Raw genomic sequence first — 26174 nt, 5'->3', positions numbered from 1 at the left:
GTTTTTGAAATCATTTTACTAATTTGTTTGAATATTTGTGGATTTAATTTTTCACTTATCGTCAGCCAGTTCAACCTTTAATCTCATTGTAAGAATATATGTATATTCATTTTTATCATAATGAAATACCTTAAATAGTTATCACAAGGGACCTCAAGACCCGGGCAAAATTATGCATTACTAAGCAGGCACGCTACACATTTTTAATGTTACATCCTTAATGCTTCGAAGTGGAAAAAAACAACCCCAAACCCGCTTATTATGCTGCAACTTCAACGTCCTATTAATGTTTTAAAACCATAATATTCTAAACGTTGAAACAACCGCAGCAGTGCGTGTTTCTTGATACAGCTGCTGAATGTTTGAATTTATAGAAAGCAAATATATTTATAAAGAACTAAGTTCGTTTGGTATCATATTTGGCCCCCTGAATTATTCAAAAATGAAGTACATGTTATTTTAAAAGGTGATGAAAAATCAATCGACGATTGTTTTGTTGGTTTTAGGATTTCCCCCTTTTAAACTATTACTTCCTTATCGAGTTTTGCTCTGTTAACAAACTATCTTCATCGACACGACACGTATGTGCGTGCGTGTGTGTGTGTGTGTGCGCGCGCGCGCGCGCGGCGATGTAGATATATACAACGATCTGTGACGAAATGCCAACCTGTGACGAAATGCCAAATAGTTCAAGTGGCGTAAATGAAAATATAGTATATATAGACTTTCATTTATCGCAAACAAGACTGTCATTTGCTTTGCAAATAAGGGTTAAATGTTAATTTTTTACACATATTTTGCCCGTGATACACAAACTTGAAAGGTGTGCAGACAAAAAGAATAACGCGCAAAATTTGTTTAAACACCACTGCATGTGTATCATTAGCAAATGGAGTAAAAAATCAGACAGTTACTGTAACGCCAATATTTACATTAGATTAGGTCCAAGATGTGATTTTCTTCAAGGTGTCTGTGCTATATACAAAGGAGTTATCATATATTTCCAAAGTATGTACACAAATTATATTTAATTTACCTTCCTTATGCATACAAGAATTAATTCTGATAGTTCGCAGAAATATAGCGATACTGTTAGCCAATGTAAGGATCGCTGGTCTTGTAAAAAGGTAGCCATATAAGCCAAGCCCCCCCCCCCCCCCCCCCCCCCCAGATAATGGAGAAGACACCTCTGTATAGGAATACTAGAGATTTATTTATTTATTTATTTTTTTTACAATGAAATCGCTTTCTTTCAGTTGGTTTTTGGTCACGTGAAAGCCTTCCACTCTGAAGTGCTTGTATGCTAGCTAGCTTTCCACTTCCTTTTTTTTTTTAGTTCGAAAATTGGTCTCGTGCCCCGTCTTTCTTTTGTCGTACAACTGATGTACTCAGAAACTGATGTTTTGGGTCTGAGTCTGCAGTCTCCATAGCACTTACATGTATTTCCAACATTTCTGGAATCTCTAATATTTTCAAGTCCTTTTCTGAAAAATTGGTTATCAGTTATGTAGCCATTTTTGTGACCTGTTTCATCATTAATGGTGGGTGTCTCTGAAACCAAAATCATTTCTATTTGAGGGACTTTCATGTCTGCATTTATTTCCAACATACCTATTGTGTTTTGCTTTGAAGCCCGTTCAACTATCTGCCCCTCTTTTCGGTCTTTACCTTATGGTACGAACCCCTCGAATAGTCTCTTACTAAAGGGCTGCTTGTCGTCCCTGGACAATTTCCCTGGCCTCTTTCAGCTTTAATTTAGCCCTGTGGTTCATGACGTTGTAGAAAAACATTCCAAAGAGCTTATGATTTTCGCTGAGAATTTACAGAAAATGCATGAAATCTTTATCTTCACAAAGTTCAGTAATAAAAGGTCATAATTTCATTAGAAAGGTGTCAAAGATATTGTGTGTATAGAAGAATATAGTTGATAAGAGGGGTCCATTGACCTTAAGTTGGATATCACACAACGTAGAACAGGAAAAGGTGATGATAACGAACAGTGATCAATCTCATAATTTCCACAAAGAATGCAAAATAAGTAGGACAAACACGGAAACCCGGACACACCAGAGGTGGGATCAGGTGCCCAGAAGGAGTAAGCATCTCATGTCAACATGAACTATTATAGCTCATTCAGGCAGACGGAGCAATCTGTAAGTCAAAACAGCACTCGAAGTACGGCCCAACAATTAATGTGAAACATGTCAGACAGCACTTGACCCAATCACAGGTTGTATTTGTCACAGGGGCTAAGCCCATTTGGGCCCGAACTCTGATTAGATATTTATGGTATCACAGAGTTCGGGCCCAAACAGGCTTAGCCCCTGTGGTATTTGTATAATTAGATCGTTCTAACGACCATGAAATTTGCAAAATGCTGACTTTAGATGGGACCCCTTTAACGTCAACCCACATGTCAGTAGCTTGCTTCGATTTAAAAACTGACCATAGGCAGAACATGCTATTGTGGCCCCATCCTACCCCCGGGGGTCATGATTTTAACAAATTTGAATCTGCACTATGTCAGGGAGCTTTCATGTAAATTTGTACTTTTCCAGCTCAGTGGTCTTTCAGAAGATTTTACCTATATATTAGTTTGTAAAACTTTCATCCCCTATTGTGGCCCTAACATACCCCCGGGAGTCATGATTTTAACAAACTTGAATCTCCACTATGTCAGGAAGCTTTCATGTAAATCTCAGCTCTTCTAGCCCAGTAGTTCTTGTTGAGAAGATTTCTAAATGACCCCAACCTATCTTTGTGATTATATCCCCTTTGAAGGAGGACAGACAGAAAACGGACAAGCGATCAGAAAAGCTCACTTGAGCTCAGGTGAGCTAAAATTCAATTAATATGTCATGTAAGTATTTTATGCCCCCTTTAATCCACGTGTTGTCCGCTCAATGTTTCAAGAACCCTTTCCTCGGCAGATATCAAATTTGGTATACTGGTTCTACCTAAACAGTATATGATCCCAATTGATTTTGATGTCACAAAGTCAAAGGTCAAACTACCTGGACACAGGATGGTATTGTCCGCTCAATATCTTGAGAACCCTTTGCTTGATTGATGGCAAAATTGGTACATTGGTTTCCGCGACGAATTAGATATCGCTCATAAATTATAAGGTCAGAGTCAAAGGTAAAGAATCGAACTGGACATAGTAAGATAATGTTTGGTCATTATCTCCAGAACCCTTTGCTTGATGGACATTGAACTTGGTACACTGGTTCTACCTAAGAATTAGATGACACATTAATTTTGGAGTCACGAGGTCAAAGTGGATATAATTATACATGTATATACTCTGCTCAATATCTTGAGAACTACCGTTTGCTTGACAGACATCAAACATGGTACAATGGTCCCTCCCAAGATGTAGATTTCTCTTGTTGATTTTGAAGTCACAACGTCAAGGATCAAATGACATAGAAGTGAATTTAAAAACCAAGAGGTCTATGGGCCTTAACGGTCGCCTTAATATGTATATTTTTGGTCTTTAGAAATCATTACCTGTGTGTTTTTCATACTTATCCATTTTTAGCTCACCTGAGCTTTTCTGATCGCCTGTTGTCCGTCTGTCTGTAAACTTTTTCGACTTCTTCTCCAGAACCACTGGGCCAATTATAACCAAACTTGGCCAAAAGCATCCTTGTGTGAAGGGCTTTCAAGTTTGTTCAATGCCCCCTTCAAAGGGGGAGATAATCACAAAAATAAGGAGGGGTCATTTAACAAGAGCCCCACAGGCCTTATTGGTCACCTGAATACTAGTGAAAAAGTATCACTACTTCCATGGGCTATGAAATCTAGAAAAAAATTTCTGTTCTGAATATTTAAGCTAAATTCTAATGTTCAGCAACAGTGTAAAACAAGATATGTTCTTAAAACTTCACTGCCCTCAAAAGTATGTTTCATACCAAATTTGAAAAGAATTGGACTTGTAGTTATTTAGAAGTTAGAAATGTTCAATTGTTAACGCACGATGCACGAAAACCAATTGCAATAGGTCACCTGAGTTTACTCAGGTGACCTAAAAAATCTGCTTTCTGACATAGTGCAGATTCAATTTTGTAAAAATTATGGCCCCCTGGGGTAGGTTGAGGCCACAATAGGGATCAAAGTATTACATGCAAATATATAGGAAAAATCTTTAAATATGAGCCAAAGTGACTCAGGTGAGAGATGTGGCCCATGGGCCTCTTGTTGTAAATGAATGTTGTGCTAGATGACAGACTTATTGGTATAAGTTTCATAAACAATTAACAACTTACAATTCTTTTATAGGAAAGCAAGTTTCATTTCATCACAGCGAAAGGCAATTTTCTACTCGAGTTCTAAAATCCTGAATATTCAATATATTTAGTATAAAACCCATGCTCGTTTAGATGCACAAAGTTTGTGTACTTGATGTACAGATAAAGAAATTAAAGTGTTTGTCAACAAATGATCAATAGTCCTATCCTGGGACCAGAAGTTACTCTTTAACCTAGGAACACGAATTTCACAATAGTGGGCCATTGTTCATTATAATAATTAATGCATGCAAATAGTTTTTCTGCTGAATGTCCAGAAATGCCGATTTTTAATGAACTAATATAATGCAATTTCAATATATGATCAACTTTCCCCTAACCTGGGCTTCCATAGATTTAAGATGTTTGGTGAAGTGAAAAGGGCTCATAAGATGCTCGATATTATAATCCTACAAACAATCTGACTACCAGAAGTCCATGATTTTGAACATAATGTATCTTCAATGATCAATTTAGTCCCACTTGAGGCCTGAATCCAGTGCAGATGAATTTTTAGTTTACAAAGTGGGTTCATATTGCTCATTATATAATCATGTAAACAGTTTGTCTGCTTGATGTCCAGGGGTAAATAAGATTTTTTAATACATACTGTATTTTCAACATACATGTATCATCACTATGATAAACTTACCCCCACCCTGGGGTCATAAATTCCACATTGCTCATTATAATCATTCAAACAGTTTGCCTGCTTGATTTCTAAGAGAAAATAAAAATTTCTAATACATATACTGCATTTTCAGCATATGATCAACAAAGCCCCACCCTGGGACCTGGCCCCAGGGGTCATTTTCACATTGCTCATTATATCATAGTGTGTCTGTCTGATGTCTAGCAGTAAAGAAGATTTTTATTGTGTTTTCAATACACATGACCAATCTAGCCCCATCTTGGTCCTTGAACCCTGGATCATGAATTTCACAATATTGGTTGATCTCAATACTTAAAATCATGCAAACATTTTACCTCCTTATGTCCAAAAGCAATGAAGATTTTCTAAGATATAATGCATTTTTAACATACATAAATGACCAACATAGCTCCACCATGGAGCATGGGCTGGACCCTGAACTTAGGGTAAAAAATTTCACAGTTTTTGTCAAGGGCTCATTTCTAAAATACATTTTCAATATATGACAAATTTAATCCCACCCTGGGGCAAGAATCCTGAACCCAGGGGTCATGAATTTCGTAGTTTTGATTAAGGGCCCATTGCTTATTGTAATCATGCTAATAGCTTGACTACTTGGATGTCCTCAAGTATAAGAAATTTTTTATTGATTGCATATATTTTGATGGTTTTGGCAAAACCTTTCAGGCTGAGACCATGAAATTCACAATTTTTGTCCCCTTGATCCCTATAAATGTTATGTACAAAATACAGTTCTAGCCCCTGTAATATACCAAAATTGGTTCAATGTTCCAAAGAAGAAACTGAAAATGTCTAAAAAAAAAATTAACACCACTGCATGGCAAAAAGAGATAGCAATACGTCAACCGAGTGACTAAGGTGAGCTATAAATGGTTACCCTAAAATCAGGTTAACACAAAGAAATTTTTGAGTGGGTAATTAAAATTTGAACACAGAATTGTAATGATCGTTATTGATCAGTGCTGATTATGAAGAAGCAATGATCATTGTAACAATCTTAAAGACCTGTGTTCCTGTTACATGGTACCTATGGGCCTCATTTTAAAATACATATACGCTATATTCTAATTCTGACCCTGCTCGGAGTTAAATCACAAATGGAATTGAATATAAACATACTAGTAATAATCAAAAAGTAAATAAATTTTCATGCCTTTGTTGTTTTATTGACAATCAAATGTTGTGTATATGAAGGTCAATATTCATACTCTTCATAAATATGCAAACACATTTATATTTCACATTGTCTTATTAACCAGTAACTATGAGCACTATGAAAAATGACTAGATTGAGTACAGTTATATCAAATACATACGTAGTATATAATTGTTCTTATTACATACGACCTGGGTACTAGCTTAATACAGTTTTACTAAATTACTAGCAAAAGAATTCAAAATTGAACAAATATACCCGTCTTTACATTCATATTCTGGCTACATGAGCATATGCAATAACATTTGTAGATGTGAATCTAGAAATTTTTAAAAGGCAGGTCCACCTGCCAAGTTTCCAGGGTAGGGGTGGTTGTCCAAATCTATAGGGTGTAACATTTCGCATACAACTGAAATTACATAAAAATAAACAAAATATGTGGGATATGTTCCAAGGGACTGTTTAAGATCGCTACACCAAAATTTTATTTCATGGCTTGTTGGTTCAAATTTTACAAAATCACAATACACAAGTATTTCTGAATTTTGTCCATTTCAATTTCTTCATAAAATATATTTGTCTTATACATCTTTTTGTCCTTCTAATTCACATGCCTCTTGAAGATTTTAGTCACAGATTTAAAAAATATTAACAAAAACTGTTTTTTTATTTTCATAAATATTTTTTATTTAAAAAATTAGAACATTTACCATTATCTGAGTCTTCTTGGCATGTTTTAGTAAATATTTATATCATGCATCAAATCACAGCAAAATTTGAACTCTTAATTATTTGCAAATAAAACACCTTTTTTATTATTCTGGATAAACACAAAATATTCGTATCAAATAACTGAGAGCTTGCATCACCCTTTCAAGGTGAAATCATGATTCATATGAGATTCTCTAATGAGCCATCAAATAAAATTTTGGTGTAGTGATCCACCTTAAATGTAATGGGCTCCGAAATGTTCATCAGTTCCATTTACTTCCTCCTGAAATGAAAATGACAGTTAGTAGTCTAGTACCCATTAGGACACTATTCATATCATGATTAAATGTATTAAAGAGGTGTGCTATACCAGAGAAATTTGATATGGATAAAAAGTGGAGGATTGGTACAACAATATTTTAAAACTGAAAACTTTCATATTTACTTTAATTACTCAAAATATACAGTTTTAGTAGAAAGCAATCTGAGAAAAATTTAAAACCCTGCTGGACTTGAACACACGATCCACAGTTCAGCAGTTGACATGCTAACCTTCTGAGCTACTCATCTAGGCGAGAATTTTTTAAATGAATAGATGAATATTGCTGATATTTATATTTTCATCCATGTTTTAAAAGTAAGTCAGCCATTATCACGATGTAGAGTACCTCCTTAAATAAAATGGACTTGTAAAATACAGTACCTCAAAGTATTAGGTACGAAAGACAACAATTTTTAAATTAACAGATTTCAAAACATATTCTGCATACAGCTTTAAATTCACTCCTGGTGATTTTATAATTTTTTGGTTAAATCAATTCTAATGCAGTTTAAATGCCCATTCTATAACAGAGCCCCATGGGTCATGATGCTAATCTTGTATATACAGTGGAGCCTCGATAATCCGGACGCCATTAATCTGGACGTTTCACCTTCCGGACGATTTTTTTAGGGAACGGAATTTTTATACGTTATTTTGCATCATTAATCCGGAAATTCGCGTTCCGGACCCGGACGGTCATTTCTTACTACAAAACGTTGAAATGCATCGAAAATTGTACCGTTAATCCGGACGGTAATTGTTTTGAGGGAAAGTCTGTCGGACAATTTTAGCAAGTCGTAAATTATAAAGAAAACTAGCCAAACTATCTAATTGAAGCAATTGTCTGTACCCTGTCAGCACTTCCCTTAAATTACATGTAGGTGGTGTGTGATGATATGTCAGTTAACGGACATGATAAACACGAAATTCGTAAATCAACTTTGGACGATGAAGATTGTTTTAACAGACCGCCGAACCTGTAAATTGTGACATATGGAAATGACCGATCTCTTTAAGAAGTAAAAGTGTGATGAAATGTTTGAAGTGCAAATGATTATGTTAGTTACTAATGATTTATTTATTTATAGTTACATATAGTGCTTCATTATTTGGTTTAGTGCATATGGTACACAGTTTTGTAGATTTTTTTATAGTGCTAATATACATGTACAATATAAGCATTGGCAAATACACTGCTCACGTATATTTCAATTTTAGTCCATTGAAAACCATGTAAATGTTAACATCATTATATTTGTTTTACTAATGTAAATGGTTAATCCAATGATAGAATGTGTTTAATTCACTATGCATCAATAAAGTAAGCATACTGGTTACTCATGTAAAGATAGAAAATATGCGATTCAGTTATCCGGACGCTTCATTTATCCGGACGATTTTGCTGGGAACCAAAGTGTCCGGATTAACGAGGCTCCACTGTACATGCATATAGAATCACATACGGTACATGTATTCATAATCTGGGACATTAATACATGTACATGAGGTTTAAAACTCTAAATCCATATTGTAGCCATTAAGCCCAGAGGTCCCTTGCATTGTACTTTGATCAAAATTGAATATATATTATTTATATTATAAATTAAAAAAATGCTTGCATATTAATTTGACAAACTGTAAACTTGTACTTCTTAAGAAAATAGTCAATAGATTTTTTTCAATGTTAAATTTTAAACCATGATTGTCAAGCTTTGAACAAAGAACAAAGGCCCAAAAAATTTCTCTCTATAAAATATGGCTGGATTAACCTTAATCAGCGTTTTAAGAAAGTAAAATATATGCCAGGTATACTATGTCAACAAAATCAGAATGATATTCCTAATTGGATAGCATTATGACATCATGAATAAGACATTTCCCGCCTTTTTTTCAAAATAAGCCTGAAAACTGTCAAATGTCGTACAGATCAGGAAAGACATGCACATTTCTTGAGCTAAATGAAAATTATATACATGTATAATGTGTATTATTTTAAGATGAAAAACATGCTTGAATATGAATTTGCTCGACGCATGCGCTGTATGTTTTCTGAAAGGAAAACCACCTGAATTTGTGGATATTTTCATTGAAAATGGCATTTTTGCAATTTCATGCCAACTTCTAGCTCTCGCCATATGACACAAATCATTATGCTGATCAAACTGAGCGGATTTTAGGTTTGCTAATCTATTCCTTATTTAAATGTCAGGGTTTGAGCTCCAAGTGAAATCATCAATATTTTGGGCCAAATGACTTTAGAAACTGTACCTACTTCTTTGAATCTACATTATATGTGATGGTGATTTATGCATATATATATGACAATTTGTGGACTTACAGTTCTTCAGAATGTTTTTTTAAAAGACCATGCCCTGACCCAAAAGGGCTGTAGTCTGAACAAGCTTAAATCTACACTATATGAGGATACTGCAGATTATGAATTTGACAGCTTCACTCATGGCTCTTAGGTAAAATAGATATCAGCAATATATTCATGTATTCCTTGTCATTTTAAATTTCTTTGCCTTGCTGGATTGGTTAGCATGTCGGTCTATGGATCATGAGTTCTATCTAGCATGGAGTTTTAATTAATTTCGTGGTTTCTTTCTATTCCAACTGCATTTTTTCACTAAATAAGGTAGATTTTAAAATTTTCTGTTTCAAAATTTTATTGTACCTGTCCTTCACTTTCCATTCATAACAGTTTTCTTTGAAGTGTTTTTCTTATACCTGTAAGTATCACTTTAAACTCCAAATGTAACCCTGTGGATTGTGGTTTGAACAAACTGAAGCCTCAGTATGTGTGGATGCTTACATTACAAGTTTTGGCTTCTCTGGTTAAGAGGTTCCATCGATTCATCATTTCTCAGTTATCTCCCCTAGTAAAGGGGACTCTTCCTTCATTTCAACAAATTCAAATTCACTTCAATGAAGTTTGGAAATAGCCCAGTAATTATGGAGAATTACAAAATGTGAAAAACTGACAAATGAATGCTGGATTTTGACCTGAGAAAAGCTCTACTGAGCTAAAAATATTGTGGCTAGGTTACATCCTCTGCAGTTTTAATTTCACTGTTTGGCCTATAGTGCAATTAGTAAAAAATTGCAGTGAAAATTAAGCTGCATACAGTGTAACAAAATTCCCCTTACAAAAATAGTGATTTCCTTGACCCTTGTGTCAGAGTTGATGAATAATTCAGAATACGGAATGTGTATTTCACTTTCAAACATTTTCCAAAATAAAATTATATAAACTTGATATATGTATTATTATTATTATTTATTATTTTCTTCATTTATAAAGCGCAAAATTACAAATAGTTTCTATGCACTGTACAATGTTTGTGCTAATAATCATTGATAATATACTAATAAAAGACCTGCAAGAGCTATAAAGGAAATGATAAAACAATAGTAAGAATTTAAATAAAACATGGTAGTAAAATGACAAATATGTACATACACAACTCATTTTTCAGTCACAATATCAGGCTTGAAATCGGGTTGCACAGCTTTCGCTAGAGATTCTGCATACAGGTCTAATCTCTGTGTCATCTACAAGTATATATACAGAGAATTCAACCTCCACATCAATCAAAACAAAATTATTTCATCTCTTTAGACTATTAGTCAAGCTTGTATGAGCAATACGAAAACAATGATCATATTACACCACAAAACACTGCATGACTTCAGATTGTAATCCTGACAAAACTCACAAAATAAAAGACATTCAGTTGTTGATGTTACTTGATGTTACATACAATTATTGACGTTAGATGGTTTACTTGTGACTATACAGACCTGGTCAGGTATTGTTTGACCGAGGCTGTAGTCAACAAACACTTGACCAGGTCTGTACAGTTATTGACCAAATCAAAAGTCAATAACTGTTTTATTAAATTAGGATCTTAAGATTTTACAGAAGTTTTCACAACATTTTAATTATTCCTTCAAACATCAAAAATGTGCATTACAACTAAGGATGGCAGTTGGTCAAAATTTTATAACTGGTTAGTCGTATCTTCTTTTGACTGATTAACTGGTCAATCTAGCAAAAATGCTTGTTTTGGTAATTTTCTTGAAAATCATTCAAGTTATATTCATACGAACTAAATTGCAAAGAAAAAATGTTTAATTATGATAATCAGAATTCTGTATTTTATCATCAATGTTAAACATAAATATAACGTTTAATTCACGAGTTATTGTAGTCAGACTTGAACAGAATCTTCGTTGCTATGGTAATTAATACTGATGTTCTCCGACTGTATACCAGAGGGTCTTCCCATACAGGGAGAGATTGTCATGAAGGACGTTATGGGTGGTTTATTTTCCTGGTGTGTCTACAGTTTCTGTCCGGTGCTGAGATTTTAGGTGAGACAGCATATTTGATGTATCCCCGCTGTATGTCAATTCTGTGGAACATAACTGACATTTAAAAAGTTTGTTGTCCCGCTTTCTCTTAGAATATCACCAAGCTGCCGATGTTTATGGTGGCATTTTTGCTGTCAGAATGAATTGCAAAGTTTCGAACCAATTGATAATACGAAAACAATTAAGATGATGCAGAATAACATTGCTCAGTTGAAAATTTGTTGTTTTTTACGCATGAATTGGAACAAACACAGGTAGAGTTTTTCATATGAAGGCACTTAAATTTTGGTGATAATAATTAAATTACGGGGGTTTGTTTTGATAGCAGCTAAGACTTGATAATTAGCTATCAGTCTTGCAGATTTAAAGATGTTATCTAGTTTCCTTTTTGAAAGGAAAAAATAATATATCATGTATTACAAATGTAAAAAGTTACAAATATTTAAAAAAGCATCGACTAACCGGTTTGTAACCGATTATGAATTTTCCAACCAATTAATCGGTAAACCTTTGCCATCCCTAATTATAACACATTATAACAATATATTTTAACAATCAAAAGCTAGAAACTGTAAATTAGAGTAAGGGGTAAGATCAAAAGTTCAATGTCTGACAAAAAACTAAATTCACATAGTTTTCATTTAGACCCCCCCCCCCCCCTTTTGATCTCGCCCCTAATAAAATCCTATATTTTAAATTTTACATTGTAGTCGTCTCGGTTGACAATGGTTTTCTTGAGTTGACAATTTCCAAAGTTACCATCATTGCATGCAATATTTAAATAATACAGTAAATGGACAATGATTCTGTCATCCACACCACACTTACTCTAAATCCCCATCTGTCCTTGACCTGACGACACAAATTAAGGTCCAGCTCAGCTACCAACAGTCCATCTTTTGTCCTGGATAACCCCTGTAATACATTATCATTATACAACACATGTAATACACAATCATAGGAACCCCTGTAATATACAACAGTTCTAGTCTGTCCTGTAATATACAACAGTTCTAATCTGTCCTGTAATATACAACAGTTCTAATCTGTCCTGTAATATACAACAGTTCTAGTCTGTCCTGTAATATACAACAGTTCTAATCTGTCCTGTAATATACAACAGTTCTAATCTGTCCTGTAATATACAACAGTTCTAGTCTGTCCTGTAATATACAACAGTTCTAGCCGCTGTAATATACAACAGTTCTAGTCTGTCCTGTAATATACAACAGTTCTAGTCTGTCCTGTAATATACAACAGTTCTAGCCTGTCCTGTAATATACAACAGTTCTAATCTGTCCTGTAATATACAACAGTTCTAGTCTGTCCTGTAATATACAACAATTCTAGTCTGTCCTGTAATATACAACAGTTCTAGTCTGTCCTGTAATATACAACAGTTCTAGTCTGTCCTGTAATATACAATAATTCTAGTCTGTCCTGTAATATACAACAGTTCTAGTCTGTCCTGTAATATACAACAGTTCTAGCCTGTCCTGTAATACACAACAGTTCTAGCCCCTGTAATATTGGTACCGTATAAGTTTTACATTATGACCCCTGGGTCGAGGCCTCTGCTGGTGGACTGTTAGTCCCCGAGGGTCTCTACAGCCCAGTAGCTAAGTACTTCGTTACTAGCTTGAAAATACGGATGTATATTTAATTGCTGTTACAAAATTTAGAAATTCATTTCAAAATTAAGGATTATCTCCCTCATGCATAGCTCTTATCCTTGGACGAATTTGGCTCTACTTTTTTGGCACGCTGTTTTTTGGCTATATTTAGCTCTAAAACTTCATAGTTATTTCGGATTTCAAAGATTTCGGTTGAGCATCACTGAAGAGACATTATTTGTCGAAATGCGCATCTGGTGCATCAAAATTGGTACCGTATAAGTTTTACATACAACAGTTCTAGCCCCTGTAATATACAACAGTTCTAGTCTGTCCTGTATTATACAACAGTTCTAATCTGTCCTGTAATATACAACAGTTCTAGTCTGTCCTGTAATATACAACAGTTCTAATATGTCCTGTAATATACAACAGTTCTAGCCCCTGTAATACACAACAGTTCTAGTCTGTCCTGTAATATACAACAGTTCTAGTCTGTCCTGTAATACACATTAGTTCTAGTCTGTCCTATAATATACAACAGTTCTAGTCTGTCCTGTAATACACAACAGTTCTAATATGTCCTGTAATATACAACAGTTCTAGTCTGTCCTGTAATATACAACAGTTCTAATATGTCCTGTAATACACAACAGTTCTAATCTGTCCTGTAATATACAACAGTTCTAGCCTGTCCTGTAATATACAACAGTTCTAGTCTGTCCTGTAATACACAACAGTTCTAATCTGTCCTGTAATATACAACAGTTCTAGCCTGTCCTGTAATATACAACAGTTCTAGTCTGTCCTGTAATATACAACAGTTCTAGCCTGTCCTGTAATACACAACAGTTCTAGCCTGTCCTGTAATATACAACAGTTCTAGTCTGTCTTGTAATATACAACAGTTCTAGTCTGCCCTGTAATATACAACAGTTCTAATATGTCCTGTAATATACAACAGTTCTAGTTCCTGTAATATACAACAGTTCTAGCCTGTCCTGTAATATACAACAGTTCTAGCCTGTCCTGTAATATACAACAGTTCTAGTCTGTCCTGTAATATACAACAGTTCCAGTCTGCCCTGAAGATGTTTGAAAATTAATCATTTTTTTGGAGCAGTTTTTGCTCCATCTATGAGGCCTGGGGATGTAGGAGTCCTGAAATTTACAATTTATGTCCCCCCCCCCTTCTCCAACAGATTCTTCATACCAATTTTGAAAAGAATTGGAATGGTAATTATCAAGAAGTTAAAACAACACTGTTATAAACCCTGTTACACATTAATACTTCCTCTGAGATAAAAAATATACGTCAAAATATAGCGTTATTTTGAATTGAGAGAGTGTTTATGAAATCCTTCCTTGAATATATTCATTTTGGGCATCTTTTAAATCATCATCAGGAGGAAGTTGTCTAGTCCAAGAGGTTACTTACAGGAGTTCTACTGCCATCTGGAGCTGCCACATAGCTGGACCCTAGAATATCATTAACAGGAATCAGACAGGAGAAAGAAATTTTCTGTGAATTTAAACAATTAAGAGAATTAATTCATTCAAGTAACTTGATAAGGATGAAATTTACTCATAAATAACTGCAGAACTACCTGGTTGTTTGAATTATAGAGAATATCAATGCAATTGAAGTATGGATGTAACTTGCATATTTGACGAAACCATGTAATATATACCCAAACAAACTACACATTTATTGACCAGAAGTGAATGTTTATACATGTTTCAAACAAGAGGTACTGTGAGCAATGCTCACTAAGAATACCCCCCGCTTACCCCAATCTCCCAAAGGGTGTTGTTAATAGGTATAAATTACCTCTTTCGTGAGTGTAAAAATATGGTATGCCTTTCTAGAGGAAAATGGAAGATATAGTCCGAACACAAATCCATGGCATAAACCTATAATTTTGACCTTGAAATCAAAGGTCAAGGTCATAAAGAGGTCATGAATGTACATGACACATAGTCTCATGGTGATACACCCATGTCTTATGGTATGACTATGTCAAAACCCTATAATCAATTTTGACCTTGAGGTCAAAGGTCAAGGTCATATGGAGGTCATGAAGGTACATGACACATCGTCTCATGGTGATACACTCATGTGTCAAATATGGTATGCCTATGTCAAAGAACAAAGAAGTTATGGCCAGGACACGAATCCATTGTAAAAAACCTTTAATTTTGACTTTGAGGTCAAGGTCATATAGAGGTCATGAAGGTACTCGACACATTGTCTCATGGTGATCTACCTGTGTGCCAAATATGGTATGCCTAAGTCAAAGAACAAAGAAGTTATGGCCCGGACACGAATCTGCACAGACAGACAGACAGAGTGATTCCTATATACCCCCCATGAACTTCGTTCGGGGGGTATAAAAAACGATTCTTTAATGTTTATCATCTCATTCATCTGTGACGATTTCATGTTCATTGACTTGCTCATCTCAGAGCTGAGAAATTGTCAAAACAAGAATGGGGGGGGGGGGGGGGATTTAATAATAAAAAGAAGAAACAGTACAAAGACAAAAAGGTCTTCTATTGGAAACGGAAGGCCATGATAATAAGAAATAAAGTAAAAAACAATATGTTCCCAAACTATGATTGGGGAACATACAGTAATTAAGCTTACCTGGTTAACGGTAGTCACTTATGTGTCACAATTATTTACATAAACTGTGATATTCACCAATAGGTTCATCTCTTACGAAACATTAGTAAATGTAAATTAGTAAATGTAAATTAGTAAATGACAATAAACTGACCTACCATAGAAATGACCAAAATCTTTATGTGCTGAAAAGAATAAAACATAATTATGTGCATGGACTAAGTTTCAATATGTCATGTAAAATAAGAAGTAACAGCAAATCACAGAATAAGTAACTGTATAAAGTGATCGTGGTTTGTTAGTTTACAAAAGGAATGCCAAATTCATTCTTTATAAATAAGTTATAAAACATGCTTTAAGTTATGTATCTTGTACAGATCCATTGTTTGTAATTTCAAGCTATACATACATGCAATTTTGACTCCTTTCAAATCTATAATTTATATAATTCTATGAACTAGTACTGTATAAATGGAATTTTTTTTAGTGAGAAACAAAGTTTATGATTTTTCCATAAAAATGGATAGATATATTTAATGAAAGGTATGAATTTTAGCAACTTTATAATTCCAAGAAAGAAAACCGTTACCTAAAATACGGAATAAATTGTTAGCGATATTCAATTTTACCGATCTCAACACCCTCGCTAATGATGCCAACATTAAATCCTTGCTAAAAATACTGCTTATACAGTATCTAATAAATATGACTGTGTATTTCTTGTCAAGGGAGGGATGGTGGTGTTAACCCCTGCCCCTTTAAAGACCCATCAATGTATCAACTAAACAAATTTCATTAACTTTGTATAATTTACCTGGTTTCCCATCGCCAGATGAAAATTCATTTGGGAAAGTCTCCTAAAATAGATATTGTCACAAGATTCAGACCAGCAGCACTGGATATGAGATTGATGCAGTAAAAACTGGTATAAAAACACTTTTTTAAAACAAACCATATGAATTACCATGTAGTGTGTACCATTAATTTTTGCAATCAGAACTGATGAACTATTTGGATTAATCATAATTTAGCACTTCTATGTTTGATAAATACGTATTTTCATCTTTTAACACATGAATTAGTGCTGAAATGTGAATCCTGCTAACACGTACAGCATTCTTCACAAACACCGGGTTACAATACAATCAGATTGTAAACCATACATATATGAAATATACTGCACACTAAATCATATAGCACATAAAGAATGTACATGTGATTGCTATAAAGGATTTAAAAAGGAAAACAGCACAGTTTAACGAAGATGTAAACATACAAAACAAGAGTCAGTTTTTATATTGTTGAACAAAGAAATAAGGACACCACAAAATGAAGTATTCATTCTTTACCAATACTCTTGTTTTGAGGGGGGTGGGTGGGTGGGGGTATTCTACAGTTGATAAACTTACCGTTCCCACTCTGTTAATGGCACAGGCAAAGTAACTGTTTGCAATGGCTGCACTTCTAGCTTCAATAGGCCACATGGGCTCACTGGGTCAAAAACAGAATTCCACTAATCATTAACACAGAAATGCACAAATTCAATCACGTAACACAGGTTTAGAAGTTTTCCTTTTTTATTTTATCTCTACTTGACTTCTGTTAGTCTTGACAAAGTAGAGAGTTTTGTACCTAAGGGCTCCGACAGTTGCCGAGGGATTGAAGACAATTTCTGCTCCATTGACGCCGTACATCATCCAGTTCTGGGGGTGGTGACGTCCGAAGCAGATATTTATACCAATTCTTCCTGTAATAGTTAAAGATCAAAAGAATTGAAATAATTAACTCATGAATGTACTGCTAAAAACATTTTGCTAAATTTCTTCTAAACACTTACCGAACTGTGTCTGAAAAACTTTGTGCCCGGTGTTTCCCTCCATGTAATATGTTGACTAAAATCAAAAGTATACAGACTCGTTATTTATCAGCTTATATCTTGACTTGTTTCAGGAAACTGTACACATTAGTTGATACAACCCTCACCTCATTGAAATCACCAATACGCGGTATGTGGTTCTTTCTGGATTTTCCAAGGTATTTACCAGTGTTAGAAATCACAACTGTCAATAGCCATACAATACATCAATTAATAAAAATGCATAAATTAAAACTCAGTACCTCAGTTTCATAAGAAGCATTAAGAGCACTTTATTGTTTTGCAGTATCATGTTGCTCAATATAATGTCTTCTAATATAAAGGTTGCATTACCTGTGGTATTGGCTAGAATATCTCCATGCTCCTCGTCACGTTCTAAGATGGGGGACACAATGACCATATTGTACTTCTTGGCCAGCTATGTACAAAATTCAGAATTATGTGTTATGTGAAGAGTAATGTTCCCAAATTTCTATTGACATTTGACCTCTATATATGACCTTGACCTGACATAATTTCAGGTTCACACATGGCTGACTACAGATGCCAAAGTCTCTATCTTGAAGTATACATGTAGCTCAAAAGTTAATAGCAAGGCTACAGATCAAAAACAATATTCTCCCTATACAGTAAAGCATGCTTATAACGAACAAACTTATTACAAATTCATGCTCATTATGAAGTGATAGTCATTCCCTTAAAGGAGGAAAATAACAAAAATATTACAGGATTTAACAAAGTCTGGTTATAAAGAACTGTGGTTTGTTAGCCATAGAGGTTCGCTATTACAGTGTTTTACTGTATGATGAAGTTTGGTTATAATGAACTTTTTTTGCTGGCCCTGGTGGTTCACCATAACTGTGGTTTACTGTAATTGATCTCAGGATATAAAAATGTAGTTTGTTCTAAGGATAGACAATGATTGTAACAGTCATAATCTTCTTTCTGATAATCATTTTTAAAGATGAAGGTCTGGGGAAATTAGAAAACTGGATCTATGTATAACACCTCCTGCAATAATCGTGTCGTTGCTCCAGTTTCTGCTGGCTCAGCAAATTCACACCATGGATGCTTCTCCCTTGTGCAAAATGCAAAAGGCATGGCTGTAATAAACAATAACAAAGTCTTGTTTTAAACCTTACATTATCAAAAGTATTTATATTACAAATGTAATTCTGAACAATGACACACACATGTAAAGGTGAAATTCATTAAATGTACATGTATTTGGCAGTGTATAATCATATACATTAGAATAATTCTGACAAATCTGAAATGGAACATGGATAACTATCGGTACATTAAGAATGATTGTATAATAAAGAGCACTGCCACAGCACATGATAAGCCCATCAGATGTTTATTTATCATATACAAATGAGTGTGCATGGGACAAAATCACATCACCCTTAGTACAACAATTGACTTGTCAAGATATCTCTTGAATTGCTCAAGTACCTACAGAAATGATACTTCAAAGCATATTTCATTTTATTAAATGAATTAGGGTAATTTCTTTCATATGGTATAAATTACTTGACAAATTTGGTTTGTACACAGAAATGCCCCATAACTAACAGAGTGATGAATCATTTCAACATCCTTCTCACATCAAACTCATTAATTAACCTGGAACTTGGCAGATGCAATTTGGCTCTTATCAAAATGGCCTTTGCATGTCAAACTGTACTCCTTGAAACACCACTCCCATTGAACAAATGCAGTTACCTTATCTGTTGTGTGATATGTACATGTTGATATTTACATATCTCTTCAAATTGGGGGGGGGGGGGGGGGGGGGGGGCTAAAAATATCAAACAAAGATTTCAGTTTCAGCTTGTTGCAGTGGTGACAAAACTATCGAAGTATCTACCGGCCTGGATTTCTCAAAAGAAACTTAAGTAGAAACTTGGACTTCAGTGTGAGAGTTTACTTAAATTTTGACTGCTCAAATAACAGAAAACTCAAACTTAAGTTTGAGATTTTTTTTTGGAGAAATCCAAGCCTGTACATTATCAATTTTAGCATGGAGGTATCTTGGAACTCCCGTCTCTTCTGTCCGTAGTGAGTGAATTTTTAGTTATATTACATAGAAATATTGTTAAAAGGCCCAAATTAAAACAAGCACTTGTTCATTCACTCAGATTAATGAAAATGGGTATATCAATTAGTGTTAATAAAGATTCATCAGAAGTTGACTATTGTGTATAATTCTGTATTTGTCCAAAGTTCATTGACTCAATATTTATAAAACATAATGGTAAAGACATTAAATTTTTATTTATTCATTAGGATATTATGATCATATTATACGATTTACGTGTACACTAGTTCTGAGTGACCTTGACCTTTGCAAAATGACCCTTGAGTGACCTTAAAACAAAGTCATTTGCACAATGATAAATGATTGTTGAAATATTGTTGAAATGAAGTTTTCTTTTTCATATATAAGGTGTATGTTCTGAGTGACCTTGACCTTTAAAATGACCTTGTCTGAAAGTAATTTGCCTATTAACTATTTGTGAGATATATTATATATGATCAATACATATTTTAAAACATTTGATATAAGGAACTTTTACATCAACAAGAGGCCCATGGGCCACATCACTCACCTGAGTCACCTTGGCCCATATCTAAAGATTTTCCATATATATTTGCATGTAAAACTTTTATCCCTATTGTGGCCTCAACCTGCCCCTAGGGGCCATAATTTGAACAACATTGAATCTGCACTATGTCAGGAGGCTTTCATATAAATGTAAACTTTCCTGGCCCAGTAATTCCTTGGAAGAAGATTTCTAATGAATTTTCCTATATATTTGTATGTATAACTTTGATCCCCTTAGTATTGTGGCCCCATCCTACCCACAGGGGCCATGATTTGAACAAACTTGAATCTGTACTATGTCAGGAAGCTTTCATATAAATGTAAACTTTCCTGGCCCAGTGATTCTTCAGAAGATTTTTAATGAATTTCCCTATATATTTGTATGTAAAACTTTGACCCCCTTAGTATTGTGGCCCCATCCTACCCCTGGGGGCCATGATTTGAACAATCTTGAATCTTCACAATGACTGCACACTTTCATGTAAATTTCTACTTTCCTGGCCCAGTGGTTTTTAAGATTTTTAAAGAATTTCCCTATACACTGTATATTTGCAAGTAAAACTTTGATCCTCTATTGTGGCCCCAACCTACCCCCGGGGGCCATGATTTGAACAATCTTGCATCTGTACAATGTCAGGATGCTTTCATGTAAATTTCTACTTTCCTGCATGGCCCACTGGTTCTTGAGAGGAAGATTTCTAAAGATTTTCCTATATACTTGCATGTAAAACTTTGATCCTCTATTGTGGCCCCAACCTACTCCCGGGGGCCATGATTTGAACAAACTTTAATCTGCATTATGTCAGGAAGGTTTCATATAAATTTCAACTCCTCTGGCCAAGTTGTTCTTGAGAAGAAGATTTTAAATGACCCCACCCTATTTTTGCCTTTTTGTGATTATCTCCCCTTTGAAGGGGGCATGGCCCTTCATATGAATAAACTTCAAAGTCCTTCACCCAAGGATGCTTTGTGCCAAGTTTGGTTGAAATTGACACAGTGGTTCTAGAGAAGATGAAAACGTGAAAAGTTTACGCCGACACCGATGACAAATTTTTATAAGAAAAGCTCAAAGAGCTAAAAACTGTTGAAATAAGGAACTTTTATTTCTTCTGAGTCAAATTGACCTTTCCAAAATGACCTTGAGACCTTGGTACAAGTCTCAAGGAACATAATCAATTTCTGATGAAAGGTTTAAAGAGACACTACAGCTCATTTTGTGCAAAAATCATGAAATGACAATTTTCCTAGCGCTTTCTCAATTTTTGTTGCATTGTTGAAAGTATGAACTTTGCAAAAATAACACTTATCTAAAGTTAAAAATTATCGTTTTAACGTAAAAATTAATACTTTTTGATGGCCTATACAAAAAATATCGAGTCTCCTCCTTTCAGTCTTCAGACGCATGCGCATAGACAGTAAACAGTGCAGCATGTTGTCCAGTGAGAGAAAGCAGGGCCGTAAATTAACCTTCAATTTGGAGGAGGCAGGAAATTAGGCGGGGGTCTGAGCACATTTTGTGCACACTGAACACGTTTCGTGCAAAATCCTTGATTCTAGGGCCTTCTAAGATGTTACTTGACTAACTCATTCTAAAAGAAAGATTTGGAATGCTTTTTAAGGGAGGTATCATGTTCTTAGTTATTGGAAACAACATAAATTCTAATGAACTTTAAATTTTAATTTTTTTTGGCTCAAAAGTTGGAGGAGGCAGCTGCCTCCTCCGCCTCCATGTAATTTACGGCCCTGGAAAGTGTAGTTGATAGATCTAGAATTTTGACAGATTCTGTGAGAAAAGAGGTAAAAATAGAATGAGATAAAACTCATATGTGAAATAAAATTTACCATGGTATCAGTTTGACCGTTGGAAAACAAAGAGTTCGGAGAAACCCATGTAACTCAGTGGCGGATCTAGGATTTCCGAAGGGGGTGTGAAGGTCAAAGATTAGCCACAGTAATCGGCCATTCTGGTGCAAAATTTGGATTTTCATTCAAAATCTGTGGCGTAAAAAGGGAGGGGGGGATCCTGCCCCCCCCCCTCCCCCCCTAAATCTGCCATTGAGATTAGCTGCGAAGACACTACTTTCAAAAGTAAGTGCTACTTTTATCTGAACATGACACATGTTAGTTGTAAAAACATCGGTCAATGGGAACATGGAAGGATTTCTGTTGAAATAATGATTGATATAATTACTTATTTTAAAGAGCAGGGAATACTCTTATACTTGAAAGGTGAGTGTGGACCTCCTTGAAGGGGAATTTAAATAATTTCCTACACAACACCTTTGCTGTCATTCAAAACCACGTGATGTAAATAAGCATTCAAAAGTCCGAGTCAGAATGAAGAAACCTTTGAATTCCGAACGATCTTCAAAGCGCAGTTGAGAGTAAATTGATGCATCCCAATTGTTCAAAATTGTCAGTATCGATATGAATTTTATATTTTATCAATACATGTTTTAAAAAACACTTTATTAAAATGTGGAAAATGAGCTGTAGTGTCTCTTTAAGAGATATAAGCTTGGACAGACAGGCAGACGTGACAGCGACTATAATGATATGCTTCCCAATATATTTTCAGGGACCATAACAATAATTATACAATATATATATATATATATATATATATACACACACACACACACACACACACACACACACACACACACACACACACACACACACACACACACACACACACACACACACACATATAATAGCAGCTATATTTCTTTTGCAGAGATTACCACCCTCAAAACATAGTTTCTTTTTAAATACTTGGTAATTTCTTAATTTTAATGACCTGATTTTGAGATGCAATTCAAATTTTCCAACAATTATACCAAGTGACATTGTTTGTTGATTTTAGGACTCATATTTACTTAAACCTAAAAAGGGTTATGACATAATTATATACCATATATCATCTTAATGAAAGGTAAGAGTGACCAATTTAGGGTGGGACACATCTTCTACGCAAGATGCATTAAGTTTGATGATTCTAGGCCAAATAATTGTCCAGTTATGAAGTGGACAAGAGTTTTGCAATGACATGTTTTTAGACATCTCATCTAAAGGTCACAGTGACCTAACTTTAAAGTGTGACATACTTTCTACCCAAGATGCATCAGCTGACAAAGTATGATGATTCTTGGCTTCATAGTATTGAAGTTAATGAGCTGGATACAATAAAGCTAAGACAGACAAATAGACGAACATGAACGCCATAACTTATTTAACACATTCCCTCTTAGAGGGATGTATAGAAACACCTAATTTGGTGAACTAGAAATTATTTCAACATTTTTTTTTTTATAAAATAAAGACCTACTCCATGCTTCTTGCATACAAATAACATTGACTCCACACTGAGCAGCCACTTCAATGATCTCAGATATTCTTTGATGAAGGGACTCAATCTACAAAAGAAATTATTTTAAGTGTTTTCAGATGTTACGTTCTGTACATGCAGGCTCTGTCACTTTCCAATTTATTTATTTATTAAGTGGTTGAATCTTATACCAATTGTTTTCCTCCACCTATATCCCATTTTTGGTTTGGCTAAATTAAAACTTTATTTAGGCCTAATTGGTATTCAAAAGACCATTTCAATTATTAGTTTGGTGCGACTGAGCAAAAAGAAAATTACACAACAATTTGAAATTCAAAACGCTATTTGATTTCCACAATTGGATACCCTTACAGCTATGCTCCATCTGTGTGTGTGTGTATAAGATAAGTTTATTCCAATTTTGGGCCCAGAGGGCATAACAGTAAGACAGTTTATAAAGAAGGAAATTCAATATATATATATATATATATATATATATATATACACACACACACACATACACATATATATAAAACAGAAAACCAACAACCAGTGGAAATGCAAGATTGGCTCACATATTATTGAGATCCAACAAATTAGAAAAAACAAGAGGTACTGTGAGCAATGCTCACTAAGAATACCCCTCGCTTACCCCAATCTCCCAAAGGGTGTTGTTAATAGGTATAAATTACCTCTTTCCTGAGTGTAAAAATATGGTATGCCTTTCTAGAAGAAATTGGAAGATATAGTCCGAACACAAATCCATGGCATAAACCTATAATTTTGAGATCAAAGGTCAAGGTCATATAGAGGTCATGAATGTACATGACACATAGTCTCATGGTGATACACCCATGTCTTATGGTATGACTATGTCAAAACCCTATAATCAATTTTGACCTTGAGGTCAAAGTTCAAGGTCATATAGAGGTCATGAAGGTACTCAACACATCGTCTCATGGTGATACACTCATGTGTCAAATATGGTATGCCTATGTCAAAGAACAAAGAAGTCATGGCCCTGACACGAATCCATTGTAAAAACCTTTAATTTTGACCTTGAGGTCAAGGTCATATGGAGGTCATGAAGGTACATGACACATCGTCTCATGGTGATACACTCATGTGTCAAATATGGTAATAGTATGCCTATGTCAAAGAACAAAGTTATGGCCCGGACACGAATCCATTGTAAAAAACCCTTTAATTTTGACCTTGAGGTCAAGGTCATATAGAGGTCATGAAGGTACTCGACACATCGTCTCATGGTGATCCACCTGTGTGCCAAATATGGTATGCCTAAGTCAAAGAACAAAGAAGTTATGGCCCGGACACGAATCTGCACAGACAGACAGAGTGATTCCTTTATACCCCCCAGAACTTCGTTCGGGGGGGGGGGGGGGGGGTATAAAAATGTTCAAGTGTCTGAAGTGAAAGCTTGGAATTATTTAATCATAATACTGTACAATAATTCTAATTATTTGAAGATATTTCAAAATTATTAGAGACTTGAGGATATGCTAATCGGCATTTCACAATGCAATGCTAGATTAAACCTGTTGTGGGACGGGTGCTGTAGTTGGTAAAACTATTTTGTTCTGAATCAGTCCGACTCGAACAATTCGGGCTGTTCGGAGGCTTTCCTCAGCTGCTGTGAAGGCATAGCCCTTCAGCTCAAAGTTCTTCTTGTCTGAAAGATGTCTAGTCTCCGAAGAAAAGTCTAATGCCCTGGATGAGAACAAAAATAAAGTAAATGTTTGTCAACAATGTGACGTAAATATTTTAATCACGTGATTAAAAGGCGCACGTTTAACCGCATTTAAAACCCGTATAGACCGTTTTCCATCGACCGATTGATTCACGTCACGCCACTGCAAGATAAGCACTGATAGTGTGCCAGTTTCTGAATGTGGCAGCAGGCATAGGTAAATATCGCTCTGTATATAAATAATTAGGCCTAAATACATGGATTCAGTGCTCTTCACCGCATAGTCTAGCAAACTAATGGACTTAAAAATATAAATACTGACCTTAACTCCTTTCCAAACAAGATTCTCCTCACTTCTGCAAATTCTTGTGGAGGAAGATGCTTTTCCAGCGACTTCTCAATGCTTTCAAACTCCCCGGACATGTTTTGTCAGCAGTTTGCAACTGTGTATTGTAACGACCTTAACCTTTGTAAAGAAAGATAACTCGTGAGTTTGACAAGAGTAGTGCATCAGGTATATAGGAGGGTGGAAGGGGGGGGGGGGGGGGGATAACAAACAATGGTCATTGTTTGCTATTTTGTAATGCAAGTAATTTTTTTTTTTTTTTTTTTTAGATGTATAGGGTGATTGCACCCCCCCCCCCCCCATTTTCAACAGTAGTAGTAAATGAGAAGACTATGTAAGCTTGATTTAGTGAAGAGTATGAGCAGACTATTATATTACCATCCTATACCCTCCCGCATTTTATGAAAATGAAGATAAGGGGAAATACTTTGAGACACCCAGAGCAGAAGGCTTCAACATACACCCCTATGACCCCACCCTGGAATTAAGATTTGAAGATCGGACAAAAAACAAAACACCTTGTTTTTTTTGGGGG

At 35.1% G+C, this 26174-nt stretch overlaps 2 protein-coding genes across 5 annotated transcripts in view; one reads left to right on the top strand and one right to left on the bottom strand.

The window, feature by feature from the left end:
* Positions 1-785: 785 nt before the first annotated feature.
* Positions 786-26174, top strand: part of LOC125659685 (zinc finger SWIM domain-containing protein 7-like) — a 38197-nt gene continuing 12808 nt past the window's right edge. The window contains exon 1 of one of the 4 annotated variants that reach the window (XM_056145876.1): positions 786-1008. The gene's annotated coding sequence lies outside the window, so the exon portion shown is untranslated. Of the gene's footprint in view, positions 1009-19492; positions 19568-19661; positions 19711-25308; positions 25511-26174 lie in introns of those variants that run through there. The other 3 variants (XM_056145879.1, XM_056145884.1, XM_056145873.1) reach the window with 3 other exon arrangements.
* Positions 6106-25775, bottom strand: LOC125659674 (beta-ureidopropionase-like). Its single transcript, XM_048891422.2, has 15 exons — positions 25616-25775; positions 25142-25313; positions 23586-23673; positions 18655-18749; positions 17980-18064; positions 17754-17830; positions 17608-17662; positions 17403-17517; positions 17180-17261; positions 16585-16627; positions 15929-15955; positions 14583-14623; positions 12360-12446; positions 10618-10709; positions 6106-7115 (listed from the first exon to the last, which is right to left on the bottom strand). The coding sequence occupies exons 1-14, from the start codon at positions 25714-25716 to the stop codon at positions 10623-10625; spliced, it is 1155 nt and encodes a 384-aa protein (XP_048747379.1). The 5' UTR covers positions 25717-25775; the 3' UTR covers positions 6106-7115; positions 10618-10622.

The sequence above is a fragment of the Ostrea edulis genome, chromosome 1 (assembly GCF_947568905.1).
Source record: "Ostrea edulis chromosome 1, xbOstEdul1.1, whole genome shotgun sequence".
NCBI lineage: Eukaryota > Metazoa > Mollusca > Bivalvia > Ostreida > Ostreidae > Ostrea > Ostrea edulis.
This window is presented reverse-complemented; position numbering and strand designations above follow the sequence as displayed.